The following is a 26,548-nucleotide window of genomic DNA, read 5'->3' on the forward strand; positions in this document are numbered from 1 at the left end:
AGCATCCGCATTCAATTGGTTTGCTCAGCCATCGATTTCTACCGACTGTGGAGGCCATTCCAATGAGAGCATTGTGTGGGCGGGATTATGAAAAATATCCTTTTCTGACGGGAGTGAGGTTGTTTTACGGGCCAATAGTTGAGCGCCAACTGCTACGTCAACAATAGGACTGAATAACAAGAGGACCAATCGGTAGTCGTGCCCTAATTTTCATTTGAGTATTAATATGTAGAAGCTTCTTTGATGGCAGTGGCCAGTGAGAGCCTGAGAACCAGACAGAGTGGGATTTGCATATGACTGACATTCCAGCGCATGTTTAGACCAATCACAGACTGAGGCGGCACGATAAGAGGAGTTGTGTTGACCAATACGGCTCCGTGGTTGAGGGGAAAGGGGTGGGGCAGGGTTGGGCGAGGTTGACACACTGAGAGCGAGAGGGGGCAGCCTAGTTTACAACAGGAGAAAGAGGGAGGGAGGGAAAGAAAGAAAGAAAGGACGAGCGAGAGGAGGAATCGAGGGGAAGAGTCGAGTTCAAGTGAATGATGTTGTGATACAACGACTTTTACTACGAAGACCTGCCGATCTGACGGAAGGGAGTGTACGCTGTGTAGCTTTGGGTTGCTTCTGCGTGGAGTGACCTGCTGCAGTCACGGATTGCGCTGGACTTTACGGGCTGTTATTAATTATTATAGCTAGCTTGCTAGTTGGCTATCGAACCGTCATTTCCACAACTCTGAATCAGAGCATCTCTGCCTTGCCACTATTTTTTTTTAATAACGTCGTTTTTTTCAGTTTTGAAAGGCGAGAGACTGGACAACGGTCATTTGCTTTCTGTCATCGGGATTGAGATTATCAGTGCTTGTACTGTTGACATCGTCTGAGTGAAATTGCTTTGCAGCGATATTTTGTTTTCGATTTCTTCGTTGGTGGAGGTAGACCGAGGATATGAGGGAGGGAGTCCTGAAGGTTGTATTTCAAAAAAAAGAGAAGTCGGTAGCTAGCACCAGAGAACAGCGTTAGCAAGACAGCTAAAAATGAAAGATTTCTTGGTAGCCAGCTAGTTAGCTTAGTAGCTGTAGAGCAAGATTCGGGCAGCTGTTGTGTTGGGAAAACACCTGGATTCGAGCTGGTTTGTTGTTGGCACGCAATGATTGAGAGAAACGTTGTTTCATAATAATAGCTGTTCCTAAAACGAGCAAATGCAGTATTTGTATTACAAGCGGCTGCTTATTGTATAACCTCGTCGGCATAATTTTATGTTGTATTTGTAGCTATTGTTCCTTGTTTGGCAATTCTCAACCCCAAAATTCGGTGTGTCCACTCAAGTAGTTTAGCTAGCTACTGTAACTTCGTTAATCACATCACGGATAATTAGATCACGACATAAACAAAGGAGCCAACTAATAGCTAGCAAGCTAGGGAAATGATATAGGCAAACATCAGGACATTAGAGCCCTTTAAAGCCCACCCGTTTGCTATTGCTTTCCCTGTTGGATTTCAACTTAACAGCTAGCAATTTTTAGTCTTGATAAAAAAAAAAAATCAACAGAATTCAGTTGCATCACTTTAATTGTCTCCCACATATATTTTAATCATTCGTTAAGTACATGCACATAATCAAGGCAACAGATGTTTTAGATGTTCGTTGCATAGTAGGGAGGGAAGGTAGTCGCGACATGCGAACAACCCACGTTTCACAGGCTGTGTTCAGTGCTGCGGGTGCAAGGCCAGGGGCGTTCCCGGGGGGACGGACCACTTTGGAGCTTAGTTGTTGAAGGGGCCAGTCGCTTTGCTTACAAAACCCGAACAAGCCGCGGGATTGTGTACAGATGCTGCACTAGCGCTCCGGCAGGTCCGTTTTGTATAGTTTGTTTCAGCAGCGTTATTGAAATAGCGTTAATAGTACTGCAGCGTGTGCACTTGACTGTCAATAACCCGCGTTGTCACCGATGTTGATGAGCTTCTGTTTACATATATCAATCATATCTAGCTGTAACACATCAACAAACTCAGAAGTACAGCTATTCAAGCTAGAGGCATTAGCTTACGTATTACGTAGCTAACTGCATGTGGGGTCTATGTTGTTGTGTTCTCCAAATAAGTTGATACAGCTTGGTACAGATTGCCGTCTTTTTTTAAACTCCTATCTGGTTATCCACTTGTCTTTCAGATAGCTAGGTAGATAGCCTTGATGCCGAACACAAGTTCGTTGTCATATCTTGCTAACATTGCTATAATTTGACAGTGGCTGCACGTTAACTGCGTAAGAACTAACTCTGTAGTCCGTTGGATTTAGTGTTGGCTGAGTTCAGTTTAGTAAATATCACGAGCTAACACTGGTTAGCTAGTGAGCTAGGGAACCATAACGCTGCTGTCGTTAGCTCATTGTAAATTCACAATCACAAAGAGCAGAGTGCCTTTTTATTTAATAAACGAGGTATAATTTAAAATGCGTTTTCTGCTCCTCAATTTTTACCACTGGACATCCGGGTAACGTTTGCTCATGTTGGCCATCTTCATCGACCATAGACTTGGTTAGCTAAAGTTGCCTAGCTAGCTAGCTAGCTAATGTTAGCCAATTCATACGCAGTATTGATATTTTAAGGAACATAGTTAACCGTGTTGATTTTGTCATTCGGGTTCAAATAATTTTGTAAACACGCCCTGTATTGTAACGCAGACACGGATTTATACTGTGAAAATCAAAACGCTGGCCGCTTCGCCTTCGTTTCGGACTGAACACTACGCAAAGTCGGTGATCGCAAAGGCCTAAATTAACCCATTCGGCAACGCAGTGATTTGTCAATGTAAACAAACTGCATAAAGAGATGTAAATGACGCAAATGAAATCGAGAATAGTCGAGTAAGTACCAACAATGTTGTACGGATCCCGTTGTTGAAAAGATAAGTATGAAATTCGCCAGGCAAGCAGCTTTATCGCAGATTTTCTGTCCGTTTATACAGAGTAACCTACCCAGTGCTAATATGTTTTGACTAGAACTAAACTGGCTAGTTGGCTAACGTTAGCAAGCTGAAATATAAGTACGCAACACTGCGAATAATCAGTGGCGACGTCAGTCGGATACAGGAAGACGGATACACTTGTAGTTGACTAGTCGGAGTGTTACATAAATTAATAAATAAATAAAATAGATAAATAAATTTCATCAGCCACGACCACGAAACGGGGAGGTCGGACGCTTCACTTTTTGTCAGCTTCTGAAGACGAGCTACGAAGTAACGGAGAACGCACGCGCACAAAAAGCAGCAAGAATGACCAAGTACTTTCATCCATTCCAGCCTCTTGCAGCGGATGTCAATCACTTTCGTTACTGATTCTTGATTCCCCGGATTCTCTAAATTTTAATTCAAGGATTTTTTTGTTAAATAACCTTGGGTGGCATTGTATTATTATTATTCTTTTTAATTTTTTTAAACAACGTATATGAACAAGTGACACCAGTGACAGCAGCAATGTTTTCTTCTGAAAGTCCTCAGTATCTCCGACAAGGACTGAGCATGTTCGGTTAGTAATGGTTATTTCTTAACCCTCCAACCCAGAATCAATCTGATTGTTGTGGTTGATTAAAGTTACAGCCTCTGATAACTGATGTACAGGTCATGTGTTCATTCGCAGTTTTTTTATTTGGGGGCGGGCATTGGACACTTGATTACACCAATACCTCACTATTTCAGTGTAGTTTGAAGTGAATGCATGTCTGTGATCATGTGCACTGTCAGAGAATGTGAATCATACTAGTATGTTCCTCAGAAAGAGTCTCCATATAGTCTTTATTTAGAGAAGTATTGGTAAGTCCCAGAAGTGCACAAAACTGGTTTTGTTCTTAGCTTTTTAAACGCCCTGTTTTTTTTGTTTTTTTTGTTTGTGTTAGGAATGATATCAAACACCTCAGTGCAATTAGGCTGTCGGTACATTTGCACTGATTTATTAATGAAAGTGGTTCCAGAAGACATGTCAAAACAAATGGTCATTGTTTTTAAATCGAATCATCCAGCGATTACTCATCTCAGTACAGATATGACTCACCTAATACAACACTGGCATTCCACCTATTGAGTGATACTCATCTTAGGCAACCAGAGATTGATCCTGACTGGCTCAGAGGAAAATCACCACAGAGATCTCAGACCCACCTGACCTGACCGTAATAGCACCAGCCCTGCAGAATGAGCAAGAGCTTGCAAACATCAGTGTGCTTTTACCGATAACAGCCCACTGGGAGGAACACTCCCCAATCCATAACGGTCTCTGTCCCATTTTAGGTTTTCAGACACACAGGCTGATGTTAGCTGATAACACGAAGCCAAATGACACAAGGCAAATGTGGAAGGACAGCGTCTGATGATTCTTAATGTGTACTTTGGCTGTGAGGACCAAGTCTGGCTGCCCAGTTTGGATTTAGAAGAAACGGCAGAGTGTCAATGTGGATGTGTCGAGCACCAGCAACTCGAACTCAACACTTTCCACGGTGTTCTTTTACAGACATTTACTTAACAGTAATGATAATCACAATCGATGATAATTGCAGGGTAGACTACAGTTGGCATAGGGAATGTGCTTTACTGCCCGGTAGGCTGTACTGTCGATGGGTTCTCATTGGAGGGCTCATTGCAACTTCTGCCCACTCAGGTTTTTGTTATGTAAGTTCTATGGGGGGCGCATGGTGCACTTTTGTTGTTTGCCAAAAACTGAGCAACGTTTGTGACTTTACCTAACCTAGGCATGTCACAGGTGATGTTTCCGTTAGTTGGAATGTTGCAGTGATTTGCTTACATTTGCTTTGATTTTATTTTTTCTAGGCTTATGTCTTCTCAGACAAGATTTATTTATTTTTTAAATGATGAAATAATAATTTTCTTTCTATCTACAGTGTGGACCAATGTGGAGCCCCGGTCTGTGCCAGTGTTTCCTTGGCATTCATTGGTCCCTTTCCTGGCACCCAGCCAATCAGATCCATCAGCCCAGCCTCCAGAGGGCCAGCAACCTGTTAACCACCCACAAGCACCCAATCAGAACAAAGGTAAGTTGTGAAGTGTTCAGGGAGAGAATGCATAGAAATTATTTGAACGCCGGTGTTTTTATAAAAAAATGATAAGCCTAATTTTGAAATTTTATGCAGAGATGACAAATGTTGTTTTCTTTCACAATCTGTACTGAAAAACAAATCTGGATAGTGTTTACATCAACAGTGCAGGCGTAATGGCATATTTTAACAGTCCTCTGCTTTGTGTTGCTTATTCACAGTAACTGCCAGAGCTTAAAATTGTGCTTTAATATTTAATTTCCACATAAACTGTGTTTCTGTTGAAACCGGACGATCTGGTGAAGTACTCAGCTCAAGGGTGCACCTGGAGTGGTCTATTACAATCCCACAAACCAGCAGCACTCCTGAACGTCAAGAGCCCGGTATCTGTGCAGCTGTACACAGCGTCTGTCTGCACTGTTACTGTGGTGTGGGGCGACATGGCTCAGGCAGTAAGAGCAGTCGTCTGGCAGTCGGAGGGTTGCCGGTTCGATCCCCCGCCTGGGCTGTGTCGAAGTGTCCCTGAGCAAGACACCACCACCTAACCCCCAAATGCTCCTGACGAGCTGGTCGGCGCCTTGCATGGCAGCCAATCACCGTTGGTGTGTGAGTGTGTGTATGAATGGGTGAATGGAGAAGCATCAATTGTACAGCGCTTTGGATAAAGGCGTTTATTATGCCCATATAAATAATAAACGTAAATAATAATAAATGCCAACCATTTACCATTTGGTGTGTTCTCTGCTACGCTCTGAGGCTGTCTGAGGTACAGCCTGTCCCTGATGAGGTTCTTCCCCCTCTCTCTTCCGCGGGTCAGAGTTGCAGTGCGGCTCGGTGCTGCTGAACGACGGCAATGTGGTGGCCGCAGCCGTGGAGAGAGGGCTCCCATCCCGCCCCCCTGATGACCCCCTTCCAGAGAGAGAGAAGGACCGCGACCGGGAGAGGGACCCTGAGAGAGAGAGGGGAGACAGCGAGACGGAGAGTGACGTGGACGACCCGTAAGGACCTGTGTGTTTGTGAAGCTCACTGTCTGAATGAATGGAGTACCTTTGTGCAAGTGCCGTGCTGTTATTATGAACTGCTCCCTGAGTGTGAGAGCGTGCCCGTGTGAGAGCGTGCCCGTGTGAGAGCGCGCCCGTGTGAGAGCGCCCGTGTGAGAGTGCGCCCGTTTGCCCGTGTGAGAGCGTGCCCGTGTGAGAGCGTGCCCGTGTGAGAGCGTGCCCGTGTGAGAGCGTGCCCGTGTGAGAGCGTGCCCGTGTGAGAGTGCGCCCGTGTGAGAGCGCGCCCGTGTGAGAGCGCCCGTGTGAGAGTGCGCCCGTTTGCCCGTGTGAGAGCGTGCCCGTGTGAGAGCGTGCCCGTGTGAGAGCGTGCCCGTGTGAGAGCGCGCCCGTGTGAGAGCGTGCCCGTGTGAGAGCGTGCCCGTGTGAGAGCGTGCCCGTGTGAGAGCGCGCCCGTGTGAGAGCGTGCCCGTGTGAGAGCGCGCCCGTGTGCCCATGTGAGAGCGTGCCCGTGTGAGAGCGCGCCCGTGTGAGAGTGCGCCCGTGTCAGCGTACCCGTGTGAGAGCGCGCCCGTGTGAGAGCGCGCCCGTGTGAGAGCGTGCCTGTGTGAGAGTGCGCCCGTGTCAGCGTACCCATGTGAACAGGTGTTACTCTTGCGTTCAGGTTCTTTCCCAGCGTGGTCCCTGACCCGGCGATGTCCGTGTCCCCTGTGAAGAGACGCACGCAGTCGCTGAGCGCCCTGCCCAAAGACAGCGACAAGAACAGCCCCAACAAGGTACCGCACCTGTGTTTGTGACGCTTACCGCACCTGTGTGTGTGGAGCTTACTACACCTGTGACCGCACCTGTGTGTGACGCTTACCGCACCTGTGTGTGACGCTTACCGCACCTGTGTGTGTGGAGCTTACTACACCTGTGACCGCACCTGTGTGTAACGCTTACTGCACCTGTGTGTGTGAAGCTTACTACACCTGTGACCACACCTGTGTGTGACGCTTACCGCACCTGTGTGTGTGGAGCTTACTACAGCCTTCTCTCTCTGACTGTATGTTCTCTTTCTCTTCCACATGATCAGCAGTGCTTACTCTCTGTCTGTGTCGAGTTCTGATTATATCTGCACAGCTTCTGTCTGGTGAGGGTCCGTTTAATCAGTTCTCTTTCTTGTATTCCAACCCCCCCTCCTCTCCCTCAGAGGGAGAAGGACCACATCCGGCGGCCGATGAACGCGTTCATGATCTTCAGCAAGCGTCACCGGGCGCTGGTGCACCAGAGGCACCCCAACCAGGACAACCGCACCGTCAGCAAGATCCTGGGGGAGTGGTGGTACGCTCTGGGGCCCAAAGAGAAGCAGAAGTACCACGACCTGGCCTTCCAGGTGAGCCCTGACCTCCGGGCCGCCCCGCACCCCCTGGCTTCCTGCTGGCCCTGTTTTTCTAACCCAGCCACATCCGTTCCTTTCTTATGCTCTCTCTCCTCCACCCCCCCTCTCTCTCCCTCTCTCTCTCTCTCTCTGTCCTCCACCCCATCCCTCTCTCTCTCTCCCCCTCCCCCCCCTCCCCCCCCTCTCTCTCCCTCCCTCTCTCTCTCCCTCTCTCTCTATCCCCCTCTCTCCCTCCCTCTCTCTCTCCCTCTCTCTCTATCCCCCTCTCTCCCTCCCTCCCTCTCTCTCTCTCTCTCCCCCCCTCCCCCCTCTCTCTCCCCCTCCCTCTCTCTCTCTCTCTCCCCCCTCCCCCTCTCTCTCCTCCCCCCTCTCTCTCTCTCCCTCCCCCTCTCTCTCTCTCTCTCTCTCTCTATCTCTCTCCCCTCCTCCCCTCTCTCTCTCCCTCCCTCTCTCTCTCTCTCTCTCTCTCTATCTCTCTATCTCTCTCCCCTCCTCCCCTCTCTCTCTCCCTCCCTCCCTCTCTCTTTCTCTCTCTCTCTCTCTCTCTCCTCCCTTCCCTTCCCTCCCCCCCTCCCTCCCTCTCCCAGGTGAAGGAAGCCCACTTTAAGGCCCACCCGGACTGGAAGTGGTGCAACAAAGACAGGAAGAAGTCGAGTTCGGAGGGTCGCGGGGTGCCAGCGGGGAAGGACATGAGGGAGAGGAGCATGTCGGAGACCACCGGTGAGGAGGCGCAGGGATGAGGGAGGCACATGACCTAAAAACGAAAAAAGAAGTAAATCTCAACAAGTATTTTAGTCTTATGACTTGAATTAAAAGTCTATAGAATTGAAAATATGGCCATTGAATTGAGACCATTTGACTCTGTTGGCAAATCTTGAAAAGGCAATTTCACTTACAACAAGCTAATATTATTTCTCTGTTTGTCTCTGTTTCTCTGTCTCTGTCTGTCTGTCTCTCTCTCTCTCTCTCTCTCTCTCTGTCTCTGTCTGTTTCTCTCCCTTTGTCTCTCACTGTTTCTATGTATGTATGTGTGTGTGTGTCTCTCTCTCGCTCTCTCTCTCTCTCTCTCTCCCTCTCTCTCCTCTCAGAACCTCCACCCGTGTCTCTTGGGGTGGACATGAAAGGGGGGCCCGGGCTGGTGGGCGTGGCCGAGCGGGGCGTGGGGGAGGGGCACTCCGGACAGCTGCCCCGCCCCCGCGCGTTCTCCCAGAGTGCCGTGCACAGCCTGGAGAGGAGCGAGAGGGGGAACAGCCAGGCGCTGGCGGAACTGGCGCAGGTACGGGGAACAGCCGCTGGGACCTGGAAGGTTGGTGGTTCAAGCCGGGTGTTGGGCCTAAGCCCCGCATTGCTCCACGAGGGACTATCCCCCGCTTAGTCTAATCAGCTGTAAGTGGCGGTGGGTAAAAAGCGCTGGCTCTCTTCCTGCTCTGCTCAGATGTGTGGGGACGGAGGGGCCCAGTTCTCCGGCCGCCCGCCCGCGCTCTCTCGCTCCCAGCGCGGGGTGAGCGAGGACATGACCAGCGACGAGGAGCGCATGGTCATCTGTGAGGAGGAGGGAGACGATGACGTCATCGGTGAGCACTGCTGTGAGACACTGCTGATGGAGTCACCTCAGGGGTGTCTGTACGCTCTGTCCATCCTCTCTACTGCCTTTCTCCCTCTCCCTCTCTCTCCCGTTCTCTCTCTCCCCCTCTCCCTCTCCCTCTTACTCTTTCTCCCTCCCCCTCCCCCTACCCTTCTCTTTCTCTTTCTGTTTCTCTTTCTCTCCCTCTCACTCACTCTTTCTTTCTCTCACAGAGGACACGTTCCATTGCAGTGCCATTGATCTGAAGTGTAAGGAGAGGGTGACAGACAGTGACAGTGACAACGGCTCTGGGGATGAGACTGACCACAAGGTAACTGTCTGTCTGTCTGCCTGTCTGCCTGTCTGCCTGTCTGCCTGTCTGTGTGTGTGTCTGTGTGTCTGTGTGTCTGTGTGTCTGCCTGTCTGCCTGTCTGCCTGTCTGCCTGTCTGCCTGTCTGCCTGTCTGCCTGTCTGCCTGTCTGTCTGTCTGTCTGTCTGCCTGCCTGCCTGTCTGCCTACCTGCCTACCTGCCTGCCTGCCTGCCTGCCTGCCTGCCTGCCTGTCTGCCTGCCGGTCTGCCTGCCTACATGTTAATCTCTGCAGTACTCTCGCACTGACCCAGGTTCTGATTTGCACTTTTTTGTATGTGGCTCTGCATGACAGCGCCTGCTAAATGACTGTAACGTAACGTAACGTAACGTAACGGTTTCCTGTCTCTCTTTCAGCGCGTCTTCGCTCCGGTGATCTGCTCCTCCTCCTCCTCCTCGCCCTCCATCTCTCACTCCTCCTCCATGGGGCGGAGCGCCTCTCTCTCCTCCTACCCCTCCAAGCGCTACGGCGAGGGGGGCGGCGGAGGGGGCAGCTCCGAGCGCAAGAGGAAGAGAGGGATGGAGAGCGGCGGAGTGAAGGAGGGGATGAGGGGAGGAGGCGGAGGAGGGGAGGGAGGCGGAGCCGGCGGCGTCTCCCTGTCCTCAGGCCAGTCGGTGATCTCCGGGGCTCCCGTGGGCCTGTCCCCTCTGCTGGGACTGGGCGGGGTGCGTGTGGCCTCCACTGTGGTGACCAACGTGGTGCGTCCTGTGGTGAGCACCCCCATCCCCATCGCCAGCAAGCCCCGCGAGGGCCGCGCCCCGCCCAGCCCGCTGCCCCCGGCCCTGGCCCCGCCCCAGGCCCAGCTGCTGATTGGACCAACGGGAGGGGGAGGAGGCGGGGTGGCCGGAGGGGGCGGGTACTACTCGTCGTCCTCCCCCAATCCCGTAGGGGTGGGGGCGGGGCAAGGGGGGCTGCTGACCAATCTGGTGCTGGGAAGCGCTTTCCCCGCCCAGTCCACAGTGCAGCTCATCACCCCCCCGCCGCCGCCCGCCCCGCCCCACGGGCAGAGCAACGGGCCCCTGCCCCTGTCCCTGCTGCAGCCGCAGTTCGTCCCCGCGCCCTCCCTGGCGCCCCCCGCTGGCGGCAAGGCCGTCACGCAGGTGCAGTACATCCTGCCCACCCTGTCCGCCACCGGCCACCCCAAGAGCCCCTCCCCTCACCAGACCGGCATCTTCACCCTGCCCACCGCCCCGCCCACGCACGTCTCCCTGGCCAACGGGAAGCAGCCGGGGGCGGGCCAGGTGGCGGGTTACGCCTCCAGCCCGGCGATGGGAGTGGTCAGCTCGGGAGCCAGAGGTGAGGAGAGCCGGGGAACGCTGCGGCGTACGTTAGTTTAACGTTCTATCATGGTTTTTTTCCAGCTAGCATGGTTGTACTAGCTAGTTTTGCCTTATTCAGGATAAGGAGCTGTTATGTCACTGGGATGATGTGAAAGAGGGATTGCTAGAGGCTGGTGTAGATTACCGTAGCGGGCTCTATTCCGACTGTGTGTTTGTGTAAGTGGCCCAGTTAAGAGACAGGGGAGCGGTGGAGTGTTCGCCTCTCAGCTGCCTCCTCCTCTGTCCCCGCAGTTCAAACGCAGTCCCCAGTCTTGCAGGGCAAGATGTTGGTCCCCATGGCGACGGTGCGGGCAGCACCTGCTCCCTCTCAGCAGTTTCCACTGGTGGCCCCGCCACTTCCTGTTCAAAACGGTGCGCAGCCAGGAAGCAAGGTGAGCGTTCCGCTAGCGCCCGCGCGCTAACACAAGTGCCCGTAGCCATGGCAACCTTTGTGATGCGTTTGGCAGATGCCAGTGACGGTGACGAGGCGAGAGAACACGCAGAACCAGAACACAAAGTGCCGCAATCAGCCTCACAAAGGGCTGAGCGTTTAAATGGTGTCAAACGCGCCGGTAAAAATACATTTATTCCCTGTGTTTGGCGGCCTTTGTGCTGCGACGGTGTGAGAAATTGCAGCTCCGCGTGGTGTGACCCTGTTAGCGCCGGCGGAGGAGATTGGTCATAGCCGCTTCGCTTTGTGTCCCTTTCCGCAGATAATCCAGATTGCCCCCATGCCGGTCGTCCAATCGCAGCTCCCGTCTGGGGGGGCGGTGCATCCTGGGAGCCCCTTTCCAGTTTCCATGGGGACGGCCACGGTGATGGCTCCAGGCTCCGCCCCCTCACAGACTGTGCTGCTGCCGCCCCCGCCCACGAGGTACCTACTCCAGACCCACTCTACTCCAGACCCACTCCAGACCCACTCTACTCCAGCCCCACTCCAGACCCACTCTACTCCAGCCCCACTCCAGACCCACTCTACTCCAGCCCCACTCCAGACCCACTCTACTCCAGCCCCACTCCAGACCCACTCTACTCCAGACCCACTCCACTCCAGTCCCACTCCAGACCCCACTCTACTCCAGCCCCACTCTACTCCAGACCCACTCCACTCCAGACCCACTCCACTCCAGACCCACTCTACTCCAGACCCACTCTACTCCAGACCCACTCTACTCCAGACCCACTCCACTCCAGTCCCACTCTACTCCAGCCCCACTCTACTCCAGACCCACTCCACTCCAGACCCACCCCATACCCCACTCTACTCCAGACCCACTCTACTCCCACTCCCACTTTACTCCAGACCCACTCCAGACCCCACTCTACTCCAGACCCACTCTACTCCCACTCCCACTCTACTCCAGACCCACTCCCCTCCAGTCCCACTCCAGCCCCACTCTACTCCAGCCCCACTCTACTCCAGCCCCACTCTACTCCAGCCCCACTCTACTCCAGCCCCACTCTACTCCAGCCCCACTCCACTCCAGACCCACCCCAGACCCCACTCTACTCCAGCCCCACTCTACTCCAGCCCCACTCTACTCCAGACCCACTCCACTCCAGACCCACTCCAGACCCCACTCTACTCCAGACCCACTCTACTCCCACTCTACTCCAGACCCACTCTACTCCAGACCCACTCCCCTCCAGACCCACTCCAGACCCACTCCAGACCCACTCCCATTCCAGACCCACTCTACTCCAGACCCACTCTACTCCAGACCCACTCCCATTCCAGACCCACTCTACTCCAGACCCACTCCCATTCCAGACCCACTCTACTCCAGACCCACTCTACTCCAGACACACTCCAGACTCACTCTACTCCAGACCCACTCCCATTCCAGACCCACTCCCATTCCAGACCCACTCCCATTCCAGACCCACTCTACTCCAGACCCACTCTACTCCAGACCCACTCGACTCCAGACCCACTCCCATTCCAGACCCACTCCCACTCCGACTCCACTCCAGACCCACTCCCACTCCAGACCCACTCCCATTCCAGACCCACTCTACTCCAGACCCACTCCCATTCCAGACCCACTCCCACTCCACTCCATTCCAGACCCACTCCCACTCCAGACCCTCTCCGGATGCACTCTACTCCAGACCCACTCCAGACCCACTCCCATTCCAGACCCACTCCTCTCCAGACCCACTCCCATTCCAGACCCACTCCTCTCCAGACCCACTCCCATTCCAGACCCACTCCCATTCCAGACCCACTCCCATTCCAGACCCACTCCCATTCCAGACCCACTCCCATTCCAGACCCACTCCCACTCCGACTCCACTCCAGACCCACTCCAGACCCACTCTACTCCAGACCCACTCCAGACCCACTCCCATTCCAGACCCACTCCCACTCCAGACCCTCTCCAGATCCACTCTACTCCAGACCCACTCCAGATCCACTCTACTCCAGACCCACTCCAGACCCACTCCACTCCAGACCCACTGCAGACCCACTCTACTCTAGACCCACTCCAGACCCACTCCACTCCAGACCCACTCTATTCCAGACCCACTCTACTCTAGACCCACTCCACCCTGTCTCCCCCACACTGCTGTCCAACACTGCACACATTATGTTCAGTCCTGACTGTTCTCTCTCTGCTCTCCTTTCATCTCTCTTTCTCTGTCTCTCACTCTTGCTCTCTCGCTCTCTCCTCAACTCTCTCTGTCTCTCTTCTCCTTTCTTTCTCTCTCGCTGTCTCTGTGACCCTCTCTCTTGGTCTCTCTCTTTCTCAATTAAATTAAATTCAAAGTGCTTTATTGGAATGACATATTTTACAATACATATTGCCAAAGTGTTATAACAAATCAAATAAGAACAATGATAAACGGATAAAATAATTATAACGTAATAATTGCATCATAACTCTCTCACTCTCGCAGGTTTACGTACGTTCAGTCCACTCCAGGAGGCCCCACCCCTTTGCCTCTGGTGTCCACGACGACCGGCTCCTCCCCACAGCAGACCCCTCCCCTTCCAGGGTCCGCCTACGTGCCATCGCCCCTGGCAACCCTGGGCTTCACTGCTATAGCGCCCCCTGGCCAGACGCTGGTGCAGCCACTGATCGCAGGTCAGCGTCACACTCAAGATAGCCCAGCCGTTTACGGCTAATCTCTGTATCTGGCACTGTGTTTATCTCTCTCTCTCTCCCCCTCTCTCTCTCTCTCCCTCCCTTTTTATTAAGGCTTGGGGAGGAGTTTTCATGTGAGGTTTTCATTTTTGGGCCAAGATTCACATCACAGAAGAAGCGTGTGCAAACGCTCATTAATATTTTGTCAGGGGCAGCTAAACTAGCAGTATGGAAAACCCGAAAGAATCAAATCAGAGGGATGGGGTCAGTAGATCCTGCTAAAATGTTCAGGGGGCTGCTTGCAGCCAGGCTCAGAGTAGAGCATGTGTACTACAGGCTTGTAGGAAACATAGAAGGGTTCAGGAAAATGTGGGGGTTTGGGAGTGTCCTGTGCACTGTTGATGGAAATGGAGAGTTGTGTCTTGCTCTGTGAACCATTTCTTTTTCTGTTTTCTTAGTCTCCGTTGCAGTTATGTTTTGCATTTTATGTGTTTTGTAAGTTTCCTTTTTTCGTTTTCTGTTGGCATTTAATAGCCTGTGATGTTAAGCTTTATTTGTTAGTGTCACAATAAAGGTGGCTTAAAACTCAAACTCTTTCTCTCTCTCTCTGTCTCTCTCTTTCTCTCTCTCTCCCTCTCTCTCTCTCTGCCTCTCCCTCCCTCTCCCTCTCCCTCTCCCTCCCTCCCTCCCTCCCTCTCTCTCTCTCTCTCTCTCCCTCCCTCTCTCTCTCTCTCCCTCCCTCCCTGCCTCTCCCTCTCTCTCTCTCTCTCTCTCTCTCTCTCTCAGGTCAGCCTCCTTTGCTAGCATCGGCGCAGTCTCCTAACTGCCCCCCACTGTCTTCTCTACCCACCCCCACCTCTGGAGCCGGGGGGCAAATAGTTACCGCCATTTACCCTCCCCCCAGCGTCACCGTGGCAACGGGAGTGATGTCCGTGACGACGGTGCCTCCCAGCGTGGTGTACACGGTGTCCAGCCCCTCGAACCTCTCCCCCCACGGTCTGCCCAAACACACACACAGCCCCCAGCCGGAGAGAGTGTTACACACGCACACGACCCAGCCCGAGAGACCGTCGCACACGCACACGCCCCAGCCCGAAAGACTGTCACACTCGCACCCCTCCCAGGCTGAGAGACCGTCGCACGCGCACACGCCCCAGCCTCAGCCCGAGAGACCGATGCACGCGCACGCGCTCCAGATGGAGAGGCCGTCGCACGCGCACCGCGCCCCAGCCCCTGGCGGAGAGGCCCGCGCACACGCAGTCCCACCTGGCCATGGAGAGGCCCCCCCACATGCAGGCCGAGAGGCAGCCCGACGCGCTGACGCACCCGCAGACGGACAGACAGGCGGACCGGCCGCCCCAGCCCTGCAGCAAGCCCGGCAGCGGCTCGGTGGTGACCTCCGGTGGCTCCGTGGCGTCACTGCGGGCCGGCAGCCCTCCCCTGCCCTCACACACAGGTAAGAGCTGCAGGCTGTGTGGGGGTCACCGGTCCCAATCCAGCCCTCGTTTCCTTTTCTCCCACGTGGTTCACTGAACAGTTAGGGCTTTGTCTTTACATCCGACTCTCAGGCAAAGGGAGGGTGGGGAACCAGCAGTTCTCAGCCCTCGAGGTCCGTGATTTGATGATCCCTGCTCTAGCCCCTTCTCTTTGTCCCTTTCCCTGTGTATTTCTGTTCTGCTTTTTTACCCTTTTTCTGTTTGCTCAGGGTCTTTTTTTTTTCCGGTCTTTCTCCTTCAGGCAGTGCGCCGGGCACACCCAAGCTGCCCCCCGTCCTGGCCAGGACCCCTCAGAAAGTGAAGGCTACAGTCGCCAACATCCCTGTGGGCAGCTACGAAGGAGGGGGTCGAGGGAGGGACCGGGACCGGGAGCGGGAGAGAGAGAGGGAGAGGGAGAGGGAGAAGGACAGAGAGAGGGAGCGAGAGAAGGAGAGCTTCAGCGCCGGCAGCCGTTTCTCTTTCGAAGTGGAGAAAAGTGCGGACACCGGCTCCCCCCTGCCCCACCTCGCTGATGAGGGCCCTCCAGACACGCCCACCGAGGGCCACGGCCCCGGGGACCCCAGCGCGGGGCGCAGCAGGGACGGGGCCAAAGAGGTGAGACCTGGCCACCCTCCAGCCACACTTTCTCCTCTCTGCCAGACTTTCCCCTCTCTGCCACACTTTCCCCTCTCTGCCACACTTTCCCCTCTCTGCCACACTTTCCCCTCTCTGCCACACTTTCCCCTCTCTGTTAATCACCGTCACTGTGCCTACTTCAGCGGGACAGACAGCACTGCGGCCTCACAGCAGGAAGGTCCTGGGTTTGGCCTGTCTGTGTGGAGTTTGAACGTTCTCCCCGTGGCTGCGTGGGAAGGGGCCATTCCAAGCCACAGCTCCCCTTGGATTTTTCTCTTTTTCTGGTAAACAATGGCGAGATTTCAAATCCCAGAAAATTTGAGCTTCGCTTCATTTTGCTGGAAGAGCCATTTACGATGACACCCGCCAAACTTTAAATGGCTCGACTGGCAAAACAAGTTCTGTGTCTCACCATTATCTAATAATACGCAGGGGATTCCAAGAGGTGCTGTGGTGCAACCTCCAGGAGTTGGCATGGAATGGCCCTAAGACATGCAGGCTAGGCTGTAAATGAGCATGTGTGCTCTGTCAACCTACCCTGTATAAATACAAGTGAAATAAAAATGTAGTATTGTAGTATGTAGTATGTAGTATGTAGTATTCCGAGAAGCGTAAGCAGCAGCGTTCAGTGACCTGTCCAAGACGTGTTGGGCTGGAGTTATAAATGTGGGGAACAGTAGTGTGTGTGAGTACTGAGTGATCAGTGTTGGGCTGGAGTTAGCGATGTGGGGAACAGCGGTGTGTGTGAGTACTGAGTGATCAGTGTTGGGCTGGAGTTATAAATGTGGGGAACAGCAGTGTGTGTGAGTACTGAGTGATCAGTGTTGGGCTGGAGTTATCGATGTGGGGAACAGCAGTGTGTGTGAGTACTGAGTGATCAGTGTTGGGCTGGAGTTATCGATGTGGGGAACAGCGGTGTGTGTGAGTACTGAGTGATCAGTGTTGGGCTGGAGTTATCGATGTGGGGAACAGCAGTGTGTGTGAGTACTGAGTGATCAGTGTTGGGCTGGAGTTATCGATGTGGGGAACAGCAGTGTGTGTGAGTACTGAGTGATCAGTGTTGGGCTGGAGTTATCGATGTGGGGAACAGCAGTGTGTGTGAGTACTGAGTGATCAGTGTTGGGCTGGAGTTATCGATGTGGGGAACAGCAGTGTGTGTGAGTACTGAGTGATCAGTGTTGGGCTGCAGTTATCGATGTGGGGAACAGCAGTGTGTGTGAGTACTGAGTGATCAGTGTTGGGCTGGAGTTATCGATGTGGGGAACAGCAGTGTGTGTGAGTACTGAATGATCAGTGTTGGGCTGGGGTGGAGGAAAATGGCCGCCGGTGGGTGAGTACTGGAGCAGGAACAGAACAGCAGAGTGCCGGGCTCTGCCTGAGTGCCTCAGTCCCACACACAGGTCAGGGGTCGTCACGCTGCGGAGAGGCTAATGCCATGGAGAGCCCTGTTTCACACACTCACTGCTGCTCATCTACCGCCTTCATCACCCACTCCCTCCTTCTCTCCGCTCCCGTCTCCCTCCCTCCCTCTGTCCTCTCTATGTTCTTTCTCTCTTCCTAACTGCCTCTCTCCTCTCCTCTTTCTCCCTCCCTCCCTCTCTCTGTCTCTGTGTCTCTCCTCTCTTTATTCTCCTCTCTCCCCTTCTTAACGTCTCTCCCTCTCTTCCTCTCCCCTCTCTGCAGACCGGGTGGAGGGACTCCCTCCCCTCCTCCCCCTTGCCTCCTCCCTCAGGGGCGGAGCCGGCGCTGCCGCCCCCTCAGAGTGACAAGGATGCCCCCGCCCCCAAGAAGGTGAAGGCCCGCCCCCCGCCGCTGAAGAGGACCTTCGACTCTGTGGACAAGTGAGTGACGCGCGTCCGCGGTGAGATCGGACGGGAGGGGCGGAGGCTGAAAGGCTGAAAGAGGCTGAAAGAGGCTGAAAGGGGCTGAAAGAGGCTGAATGAGGCTGAAAGGCTGAATGAGGCTGAAAGGCTGAATGAGGCTGAAAGAGGCTGAAAGGCTGAAAGAGGCTGAAAGTCTGAAAGGCTGAAAGAGGCTGAAAGTCTGAAAGGCTGAATGGGGCTGAAAGGCTGAAAGAGGCTGAAAGGCTGAAAGAGGCTGAAAGGCTGAATGTCTGAAAGGCTGAAAGAGTCTGAAAGGCTGAAAGGGGCTGAAAGAGGCTGAAAGGCTGAAAGGGGCTGAAAGGGGCTGAAAGAGGCTGAAAGGGGCTGAAAGAGGCTGAAAGGGGCTGAAAGAGGCTGAAAGGGGCTGAAAGGGGCTGAAAGGCTGAGAGGCTGAAAGTCTGGGCCCATCTGAGTGGGGTGTTCATGTCCCACAGTCAGTTGAGACCCGGCCTGCGGATGATTGATAAACCAGACAATTGATCATTTCATTGACTTAAACACGATTGTTTGCTGGTGTGCGTTATTGATGTATGATGTTTGTGTGTTATATTCGCGTATGATGTCAGTGTGTGATTTTGCTCTGACTGTTTGTCTCTCCCAGGGTTCTCTCGGAGGTGTACTTTGAGGAGCGCTTTGCGGAGCTGCCAGAGTTCCGGCCGGAGGAGGTGCTCCCCTCCCCCACCCTGCAGAGCCTGGCCACCTCCCCCCGCGCCATCCTGGGCAGCTACCGCAGGAAGAGGAAGAACTCCACGGTGAGAGAGAGGAGGGAGGAGGGGGGAGGAGAGAGGGAGGGAGAGAGGGAGAGAGGGAGAGAGGGAGAGAGGGGGAGAGGGGAAGAGGGGGAGAGGGGGAGAGAGGAGAGGTAGGGAGAGGTGGAGGGGGGACAGAGAGAGAGAGAGAGAGAGAGAGAGAGAGAGAGAGAGAGAGAGAGAGACAGAGAGAGAGAGAGAGAGAGAGAGAGAGAGAGAGAGAGAGAGAGAGAGAGAGAGAGAGAGAGAGAGAGAGAGAGAGAGAGAGAGAGATCATGGGCTTAGAGAGGCCAGAGGGAGGTTGGGCAGTTGCCCAACTCTGGAGGAGTACTCTACAGATGAGACTGGGAGGGAGAGCGAGAGAGAGAGAGAGAGGGGGCGAGGGTGAAAAACTGAGTTGGAGTGTGTGCAAACCAGAAAGCTAAAGTAAGAAGAAAGTGTGTGTGAGAAAGAGAGGGGAGGTGGGGAGAGCTGGAGGGACAGAGAAGCAGCGCTCCTCTGCCCCTGGCCCAGCACTAGCTGCGGTTAATGGAAGTGAAGTAGAGAAGTGGAGATGAGAGCCGGCAGCAGGATGCTCTCTCCAGCAGCTGACTGAACCCCTCTGAGCTCAGTGAAAACATCGACAAAAGTGTGAGTTTGGAAACTTCCGGTTCCCTCCTCCAGACCTGGACTCCTCCACGGAGGACCCCGTCTCCCCCAAGAGGAAGAGCAGGAGGAGGTCCAGCTGCAGCTCGGAGCCCAGCACGCCCAAGAGCGCCGCCAAGTGTGAGGGGGACATCTTCACCTTCGACAGGGCAGGTAGGCCGCCCCGCCCCGCTCCCACACAGTGCACTGCGCTGCATTACCCTCGTTCAGCTGCTCTTGTGTGTAATGTACACTGCTGAGTTCACACTGAGCCTGTCACAATGGCTGATGGGCTCAGTGTGAGTTCTCACTCTGGGCCTGTCTCTGCAGCAGCTGCTGTGATAGACTGTTCCTGTGCACATGACAAATACACGTGAAACTTTTATCCAGTCAACACTATGAAGTAAGGGCGCGTTAGTGTGCTCGATGGAGTGAGAGACGGTGCCATGCCAGGCCTGAGACATGCCCCGCCTCACCCCTCTGCACCTCCTCTCCTCTCCTCTCCCCCTGCCTGCCTCCTCCCACCCCTGCACCTCCCCACCTCCCCCCCCCCCCCTGCACCTCCTCTCCTCACCCCCCTGCACCTCCTCTCCTCCCCTCCTGCACCTCCTCTCCCATGAACCTCCTCTCCTCCCCCCTGCACCTCCTCCTCCCCCCGCACCTCCTCTCCCCCCTGCACCTCCTCTCCTCTCCCCCTGCACCTCCCCCCCCCCCGCACCTCCTCTCCTCTCCCCTGCACCTCCTCTCCTCCCCCCTGCACCTCCTCTCCTCCCCCCTGCACCTCCTTTCTCCCCAGGCACTGACGGGGAGGACATCTTGGGGGAGCTGGAGTTTGACAAGGTGCCATACTCCTCGCTGCGGCGGACCCTGGACCAGCGCCGCGCCCTCGTCATGCAGCTCTTCCAGGAGCACGGCTTCTTCCCCTCAGGTCCAAACGCCACTCTCTATCGCTCTCTCTCTCTCGCTCTCTATCACTCTCTCTCTCTTTAACCTGTTAATACACAGCCTCCAAACGCCTCTCTCTCTCTCGCTCTCTATCACTCTCTCTCGCTCTCTATCACTCTCTCTCGCTCTCTATCACACTCTCTCTCTTTAACCCATTAATACACAGCCTCCAAACGCCACTCTCTCGCTCTCTATCACTCTCTCTCGCTCTCTATCACTCTCTCTCGCTCTCTATTACTCTCTCTCTTTAACCCATTAATACACAGCCTCCAAACGCCACTCTCTCTCTCGCTCTCTATCACTCTCTCTCGCTCTCTATCACTCTCTCTCGCTCTCTATCACTCTCTCTCTTTAACCCATTAATACACAGCCTCCAAACGCCACTCTCTCGCTCTCTATCACTCTCTCTCGCTCTCTATCACTCTCTCTCTTTAACCCATTAATACACAGCCTCACAAACGCCGCTCTCTATCACTCTCTCTCTCGCTCTCTATCACTCTCTCTCTCGCTCTCTATCACTCTCTCTCTTGCTCTCTATCACTCTCTCTCTCTCTCTCGCTCTCTATCACTCTCTCTCTCTCGCTCTCTATCACTCTCTCTCTCTCTCGCTCTCTATCACTCTCTCTCGCTCTCTATCACTCTCTCTCTCGCTCTCTATCACTCTCTCTCTCGCTCTCTATCACTCTCTCTCGCTCTCTATCACTCTCTCTCTTTAACCCATTAATACACAGCCTCCAAACGCCACTCTCTCTCTCGCTCTCTATCACTCTCTCTCGCTCTCTATCACTCTCTCTCTTTAACCCATTAATACACAGCCTCCAAACACCACACTCTATCAGATATACACAGCCTCCAAACACACTCTCTCTCTCGCTCTCTATCACTCTCTCTCTCGCTCTCTATCACTCTCTCTAACCCATTAATACACAGCCTCCAAACGCCGCTCTCTCGCTCTCTATCACTCTCTCTCTCGCTCTCTATCACTCTCTCTCGCTCTCTCACACTCTCTCTCTCGCTCTCTATCACTCTCTCTCTCTCGCTCTCTATCACTCTCTCTCGCTCTCTATCACTCTCTCTCTCTTAACCTGTTAATACACAGCCTCCAAACGCCACTCATAAACCGTTAATACACAGCCTCAAAAAGCCACTCAATAAACCTGTTAATACACACGCATTCAGGCTGAATCACAAGGACTTATCTAGTCACTCCGCATGAGAGTGTCTTTCACACTGTTTCACTCTTAATCCTGTCTCTCTCTCTCTCCCTCTCTCTCTCTCACTCTTTAACCCTCTCTCTCTCACTCTTTAACCCTCTCTCTCTGTCACTCTTTAACCCTCTCTCTCTCTCACTCTTTAACCCTCTCACTCTTTAACCCCCTCTCTCTCACACTCTTTAACCCTCTCTCTCACACTCTTTAACCCTCTCTCTCTCTCACTCTTTAACCCTCTCTCTCTCTCTCACTCTTTAACCCTCTCTCTCTGTCACTCTTTAACCCCCTCTCTCTCTGTCACTCTTTAACCCTCTCTCTCTCACACTCTTTAACCCTCTCTCTCTCACTCTTTAACCCCTCTCTCTCTCACTCTTTAACCCCTCTCTCTCACTCTTTAACCCCTCTCTCTCACTCTCTCTAACCCTCTCTCTCTCACTCTTTAACCCCCTCTCTCTCTCACTCTTTAACCCTCTCTCTCTCTCACTCTTTAACCCTCTCTCTCTGTCACTCTTTAACCCTCTCTCTCTCACACTCTTTAATCCTCTCTCTCAATTCAATTCAAATTGCTTTATTGGCATGACAAAATTTGCATTTGTATTGCCAAAGCATGGCAAGGAACATGTTAAAACAGATGAAAATAACAGAGTAATATGATTATTATATAAAAAAATAAAAATAAAAAAAACCCAAAATTAAGGATAATAATTAACAATAATAAATCTATATATACATATATATACACATATATACATGCACATGCATATTCATACACACGTATATACACATATATATATACATACATACATATAATTAGACACATCTTTCTAACATACTAATAACAAGCTAATCTAATAATAACAGTTTATATAACAGGTACATTTAATATGTGTGTGTGTGTGTGTGTGTGTGTGTGTGTTTGTTTTGTCACTCACTGTCTCTGAGTATGTGACATTCAGACACATATTTTACTGCAATATGTGCAGTTGTTCCCTCTCCCAAGACTATCGGCAGTTGGTTGCTCTCTTCTAGATGGAGAAAGTTGGGGATATGTTTTTTTAATTTATTAAAATATTTTTTTCTGATATTTTTGTATTTTTCACATTTTAGAAGGAAGTGCACCTCCATTTCAACCTCACCTGTCATACAGTGACCACATATCCTCTGTTCTTTTGGTAGCCAGGACTTTTTATGTCTACCTTTTTCAATGGCTAGGTTGTGGTCACTGAGTCTGTACTTGGTAAGGAGTCGTCTCTGCTTCATATCTCGGACAGTTACAAGATATTCAGCCAATTTGTATTCTCGTTTTAGGGCCAGGTAGCAAGTAAGCTTGTTTTGTGTTTTGGTTTGGTTGTTCCAATGTTCCAGATAAATGGTTTTATTTTGTTTAGCAATTTGGTTTATTCTGATTTGTGTTTGTGAAGCAGTGCTGGCCTGAGAGATGTTCTTGTTAGATGTGAGATGATTAGTTAGTCTCAGTACCAGCTGACTATTAGACAATAGGCTCTCTCTCTCTTTAACCCTCTCTCTCTCTCACACTCTTTAATCCTCTCTCTCTCACTCTTTAACCCTCTCTCTCTCTCTCACTCTCTAACCCTCACTCTCTAACCCTCTCCCTCTCTCTCTCACTCTTTAACCCTCTCTCTCTCTCTCCCTCTCTCTCTCTCCCTCACTCTCTAACCCTCTCTCCCTCTCTCTCTCTCCCTCACTCTCTAACCCTCTCTCTCTCTCACTCTCTAACCCTCTCTCCCCCTCTCTCTCCCCCCCCCAGCCCAGGCCACGGCCGCCTTCCAGGCGCGGTACGCGGACATCTTCCCCACGAAGGTGTGCCTGCAGCTGAAGATCCGCGAGGTGCGGCAGAAGATCATGCAGACGGCGGCGCCCTCGGAGAGCGGGGGCCTGGGCCTGGTGGGCCTGGACCCCGCCTCCCTCCCGGGGCCCTCGGGCGCGCAGCCCGGCGAGGGGGCGGAGCCGGCCGACAGGGAGGCGGAGCCCAGCCCCTCCGCCGAGCACCACAGCGCCGGCGAATCGCAGGACTCCGCCAGATGAGCGCCGCGGAGACGGGACGCACTCTTTTGATTGATTGGCTACCCTCCAGGTCCCGCCCCCCCCTTTCTGCATAAGCCACGCCCCAGCCTCTGTCCGCCTGCCTCTCGGTGGTTCAGCGGGAAAGAGGGTCTTTTTTTTTTTTAGGCTTCGGAAGGGAAATTTTCGAATGAAAAAGGGACAGGGTCTTTTTAAGTACACACCCCTCTCCTGTTTTGCACTCTTTTTGGAACACAGTGGCACAAACATCCGTAGATACACGCACGTCACACACAGCATACCATCACTACTGACTGACACAGTGACCCACAGGACTAGCATTAGCGCCGCACCGTTAATACTCTCAGCACTCATTTTAAGGCTTCCATTAACACGGACAGACGTTTGGACCGTTTTCCCAACGATAAACTGTTACACTGCAGCGAGAACTTTGCCTAAACTGTGGCCACGGGTATCTCTTCGCCGGACCGACTCCTTTTGGCACACGTGTTTTTATTGGTTGAGCCCACAGAGGAAGCGTTGTGATTGGCTGCTGAACCGGGCCAAGGACACGGAGTACCCGCTGGTTGGATAGTACACGCTGTCAGTCACAGGGCCTGTTTCCTGAAAGTGCACAAAATGGAGGCCTCGCCCCCCCCTGCTGGTGGGCCGGTGACGCGGAGCTGAACATTCACCGCCCTGCCGGTGTGCGGAACTGGGGCAGAATCTGGGTCACGTCAGATGGCTCTGGAGCTGGGAGCGCTGCCCTCCTGTGATTGGCCTAAGAGACACCAGCTGGGACAGACCTGCGCTCTTGATTGGTTGGCCATGAGGGAAGGCGCGGGGGGGGCACGTTTGGGCTCCGGATTTGACGGCCTCGGCGGTCGATGTTAAACGCATACTTTTATTCCCATAAAACGAGACCGAAGAGTTTTAAAACGTTTTCTTTTTTTTTTTTAAAGGCGACAAACTTGATTTTAATTGACTTGCGTGATCCTCCAGTTCATTATATGTTATATTATTATTACAAATACTGTTCCTTCTCTTGTTATTGTAGCTAATCCTCATAACCTGCCGATCTATCTTTAAAACTGCTAGTCTCTCCTTCTCACCTGGGGAGGGGGTGGTGGGGGCGGGGCACGCGTAGGAGACCAGCGCTCTCTTTCTCCTTCACTCCCTCTCTTTCAGTCTTCCCTTTTTACCTTCTCTCCGTCTCCGCCGCCACGGCTGCCGGAGAGAGAAGCGCGTTCTTTTTAAATTGTTGCCGGGGAGGGCTGGGGGGGGGGAAAGCGTTCCGTTAGATGCCCTCATCCCCCTCTCCCATCGTTTCAGAGCTTGATCTTATCTGTCCATTATTATCCCTCCATCTCTCTTTCCTCCCCCTTCCTCCTTTTGTCACTTTATTTTTTCCCTCTCTCCTGCGCTCGACGGTTGAGTGCGGAGGGAACGGGGGAGGGGGGCACAGAGAGTGGACGGGGCGTCTTCACAGACCGGGTTGTCTTGTACATATTTACTGTAGAGTCACCAGACTCACTACGACAATAATAATAATAATAATGATGATTTAAAAAAAAAAAAAAAAAAAAAAAAAAGCATAATTCAATATCAACGACATTACAGGACATTAAACTGTAAAATGGAAAAAAATAAATGAATATGAATATTAACACTTTGTGTTACTTGTTTTACTCGAAGATATACATAAGAAGTCTATATTAATAACTTGAGTTTGTATCTATTCAGCGTACGGTTATGTTTACACACTCGTGCTTCTCATCCGGACGGGTAAATGAAGGTGTTTGTGAGGTGTGTTCTGAGGAGGATGGAGAGAGAGAGAGAGAGAGAGAGAGGGAGGGATAAGATAGAGAAAGATAGAAGTGGAGAAGGAGGATGCCAGACTATATTTATCCTAACCTTTGGGGATGTTGATTAAATGGGATTTTGCAGTTGTATTGTGTCCGTTGTAAAACACGCACGGTGGGGTTTCTGTAGGGTGTACGTGTGTGATGCAGTGACTGCTCTAACTCTGGAAGGCAGACGTTTACCTTTAAGGGTGGCAAAGGCCAGTCTTTCCGAACTGGCATGTTGACCATGTGCAATATTTCTTACGTTAAAACAGGTTGATGATAATAAAAACATAACTCATTCCCCTGTATCCCTGTAGTTTGTTCATCGGCGAGAGGTACGAAAAGGAAGACCGTGCCTTTCATCGAAGTAGTTTTGTGTCTGAAACGCGTGCGTGAATTCTGTAAAACCAGGTGATATTTCTGGATAGACTCAGATGGTAATTAACAGGAGTGAATAAGCCATCTGTTTGTAAGGAATTGTAATGTGAAATTGTCTCCAACACCGCAGAGGTACGTGCCAAACGCACGTACAGCAGGCCCAGAAGACAACCTGCTAGAACTTGGCTTTCAAGCGCCGCCTTAAGCAATGGTGGTTGTACACAGCGTTGGGTTATGTAACTGTCTCTGTTCTGTTAGTCAACAGAACATCACAACTGAACATATTTAAACGCCTATAAAACCTAGCCCTTCTGCTGCCTCCATCTGGCCTCAGACACGTCTATCCTACCTGAAAACAAAGTGGATTTGACACCTTAACAGTTTTATTCCATTGTTACCAGCTCATAAGTCACATTAGACCGGTAGAGTACGACTACAGCCTGAGAATGGTAGTCAAGACTTACAGGCAGCAACTTAGATGGATTTTTTTTCCCCTTTTAAAAAAAAAGTTTATAAAAACCCTGCTACACCGGATCAGTAAAGGTTAGTCAGGTCATTTCCAACAAATAAAAACCTGGGTTGAAGTGGCAGCCACAGTCCTCTCTAGTCTGGCCCCAAACGGAGATGAAAAGGCCTGTGTCCTCGCACCCCGGCACAGCAGGGAGCCACCAACAGTGGACCCCTCCACCGGCACGCCTGCTTCTGATGGGTCACATGACCAACCGCTGGCAAACGGTCCAAAAAACGGGCTTACCAGGGGACCAGGGATTGACATTCCCCCAGAAGCTCACAATCTCCAGCGGTCACTGGAGGTATTGCAGTTCATTAAGCCTCTGGTGCCAAAAAGGAAATCTTCCCACTGAAGTGAATTTGCCCTGGTGAAATTATACTATTTTGGACAGTAGTTTTTTAAATTTAAAACTTTCTTCACAATGGACTAATTAATCTCCAGAGAACATGTTTTTTTCAGTCATAGTCATGCATTCACATTTAGGTACCCAGTGTGCACGCTC

The 26,548-nt window shown here is 52.2% G+C and overlaps 1 protein-coding gene across 1 annotated transcript in view; it reads left to right on the forward strand.

Moving 5' to 3' along the window:
• The window catches only part of cicb (capicua transcriptional repressor b), a 47,895-nt gene extending 22,438 nt beyond the window's left edge, over nt 1-25,457 (forward strand). Inside the window, 20 exon segments of the mRNA XM_061251266.1 lie at nt 4,893-5,042; nt 5,863-6,043; nt 6,708-6,819; nt 7,236-7,418; nt 8,012-8,144; nt 8,513-8,730; nt 8,860-8,998; nt 9,222-9,319; nt 9,714-10,653; nt 10,929-11,068; nt 11,390-11,550; nt 13,578-13,765; nt 14,552-15,087; nt 15,089-15,221; nt 15,503-15,855; nt 17,560-17,717; nt 18,361-18,511; nt 19,138-19,306; nt 19,929-20,060; nt 23,057-25,457. Coding sequence (XP_061107250.1) covers nt 4,893-5,042; nt 5,863-6,043; nt 6,708-6,819; nt 7,236-7,418; nt 8,012-8,144; nt 8,513-8,730; nt 8,860-8,998; nt 9,222-9,319; nt 9,714-10,653; nt 10,929-11,068; nt 11,390-11,550; nt 13,578-13,765; nt 14,552-15,087; nt 15,089-15,221; nt 15,503-15,855; nt 17,560-17,717; nt 18,361-18,511; nt 19,138-19,306; nt 19,929-20,060; nt 23,057-23,334 — 4,553 coding nt within the window. The 3' untranslated portion in view covers nt 23,335-25,457.
• Nucleotides 25,458-26,548: the final 1,091 nt, after the last annotated feature.

Source organism: Conger conger, chromosome 1 (assembly GCF_963514075.1).
Source record: "Conger conger chromosome 1, fConCon1.1, whole genome shotgun sequence".
In the NCBI taxonomy this organism is placed as follows: domain Eukaryota; kingdom Metazoa; phylum Chordata; class Actinopteri; order Anguilliformes; family Congridae; genus Conger; species Conger conger.